Source organism: Trachymyrmex septentrionalis, unplaced genomic scaffold (genome assembly GCF_001594115.1).
Source record: "Trachymyrmex septentrionalis isolate Tsep2-gDNA-1 unplaced genomic scaffold, Tsep1.0 scaffold51, whole genome shotgun sequence".
Lineage (NCBI taxonomy): Eukaryota > Metazoa > Arthropoda > Insecta > Hymenoptera > Formicidae > Trachymyrmex > Trachymyrmex septentrionalis.
Window position 1 is genome coordinate 4,022,582 of NW_017305683.1, and position 2,091 is coordinate 4,024,672.

The window sequence follows — 2,091 nt, forward strand, 5'->3', positions numbered from 1 at the left end:
AACATGACGAATGCAAACCGATGTAAAGAAACATCGGATGGAACCGCGAAGAATGCTTGCTGTTGCCTTTTGCATACGCAGTCTGCTGATCCATAGTTGAGAGATACACGGAATACAAATGCCCTTTGACCTTTGAGCTGCAACGAGCCTCTTCCACCCTTCCCATTTCAATGTTCTCAATAACGGAGATGTTTAAAGTGATAGCTCTAGTTATATAACTCGAGTCACTTAATTTAGATCTTCCGTTCAATTTCAACTATTATAATTAATCCAGAATACTATAACATTTTTCATTTTTTTTTTTCTCGGTTTATATTATATTATTTATGAAAATCATCCTCTTTTTATCTTATCCTTTTAATTAAAGGTACATGTTTTTAAAGAATCAACGTATTTTGTAAAAATATAAGTTTCTCACATTTTCTAATATACATTACGCGTGTTCCATGGTATTTAATATCTTTATTTAAATATATCCCTAAAGATAATCGTTAGTATAAAAATAGACCTTATGACCTATAATCATCTTCATCGTAAGATTAATCTGTAACCTCATTAATCGTAAAAAAAAAAAAAAAAAAATACGCCTGCGTTGTTACTGGCTGCGTTGTAATTTGATCTTAATAGCACATCTTAGAATGACTATTTAATTATAGATAATCTTTGATAAAGCGCACACTGTTACCACGTCTGATTACGATCTTGCGTTCACGTGATTTATGAGAATTCAGAGAGTAATTTCGCAGAAGAAAGCAACTGCTGCAGTGCATTCGAGATCATCCATTCCTCCGTCCTTAAGAAGAATCCCGCAATGCTGTTTTCCGTTATAGTTGTCAGGCAGGTTAGGAATTTTCAATGTCCATTTTGAGTATCCCGTAGCTTCCAAAGGTTCATCCATGATCGTGCTCCAATCGCCCTCTTCATAGAGATCGTGCACGCCGAGCCATGCCTGATTTACTTTGTTCTCCTCTAAGATGTGCAGCAGTAATTTTTCCTCCGAATTGGAGTTAATGATAGCCAAATGACCTACATCGTTAGGTGGACTTGCGTTAATCTGATAAAGTTACGTAATTTTGCTTTTCGGTTTTGTTAGACGTTCGTTAATATACTCTTCATACAAAAGAAAGTTTAAGAAATAGAATTTCATTATTGCTCGTAGAAAATGATAAAAAACATGGAAGAGCAATTCGATAGGCCGAATCATCAAATAAAATCACTGTTAGAAACTCACCCCCTTCTTCAATACAAATTCTACGAGCTTTGTTCCACGGCAGCTTGCGAACGTGAAGTTTGTGAGCACCCATACCAGGTGTCATAAGGTAATCGCTTCCTGCTTTTTCTATGAAATTGTTACCGTCTTGCCAAATTTTCCCTTGACGCGGCCCGTAAATGTAAATAATCTGCTGTGCCGGAGACAAATTTCCATTTGCGTTCGGTAATAATTTGCCTGAAGCTGTAGGAAAATCTTGTGAATTTTTTGAAATATTTTCCCGTACAACGATTACGATGGAATACATATACATAAAGTAAATTAAATGACATTAATGAAAGATAAATATCAATTTAACATTCAAGATATAACATAGTTATAATATTTCTTTCTTTCTCTTCTTTAAGTCTCAGATAAATTACCAAAGCGAGATATATTTTGCAATTATTTTCTTATATATATTAATTTACTTATCAATCCGTTGATTGCCGTATCAGTTGCAACTGAATTTTCCGACGCCACACGGTATATTATTGCATATAAAAGCATTACTAACACACGTCGCAACATGATTATTATATTATTACACGTTGAAAATACAAATTCTCGAGACTAAATATTACGAGTGACAATGGACGCGCTTATTTATATTATGTGATAAAAAGTATACTACCCACTCAGTGAGGAAGTAGTGATAATATTCTTGATATCACATTGCACACTGTCTTTATTGAATATTTATATTTTATAAATAATAAAATTCAATAAAAACAAATTGTAATATAAAAGTAAATTAATTAATAAAGTTTATTATTAGGTTGAGTAAAAAGTCATCGCGTATTTTTTAGCTCAAAGTTGTATATACAATATCTTCGTCAATA

General features: G+C 33.0%; 1 protein-coding gene across 2 annotated transcripts; it reads right to left on the bottom strand.

The window, feature by feature from the left end:
- Positions 1–442: 442 nt before the first annotated feature.
- LOC108751775 (hemolymph lipopolysaccharide-binding protein-like) lies at positions 443–1,815 on the bottom strand. Of its 2 annotated transcripts, none has more exons than XM_018492179.1 (3): positions 1,684–1,815; positions 1,232–1,453; positions 443–1,026 (listed from the first exon to the last, which is right to left on the bottom strand). In XM_018492179.1, the coding sequence occupies exons 1-3, from the start codon at positions 1,778–1,780 to the stop codon at positions 728–730; spliced, it is 618 nt and encodes a 205-aa protein (XP_018347681.1). In that variant the 5' UTR covers positions 1,781–1,815; the 3' UTR covers positions 443–727. The 2 variants fall into 2 exon arrangements, with proteins under 2 accessions (XP_018347681.1, XP_018347680.1); XM_018492178.1 differs by having other exon boundaries at positions 1,681–1,815.
- Positions 1,816–2,091: the final 276 nt, after the last annotated feature.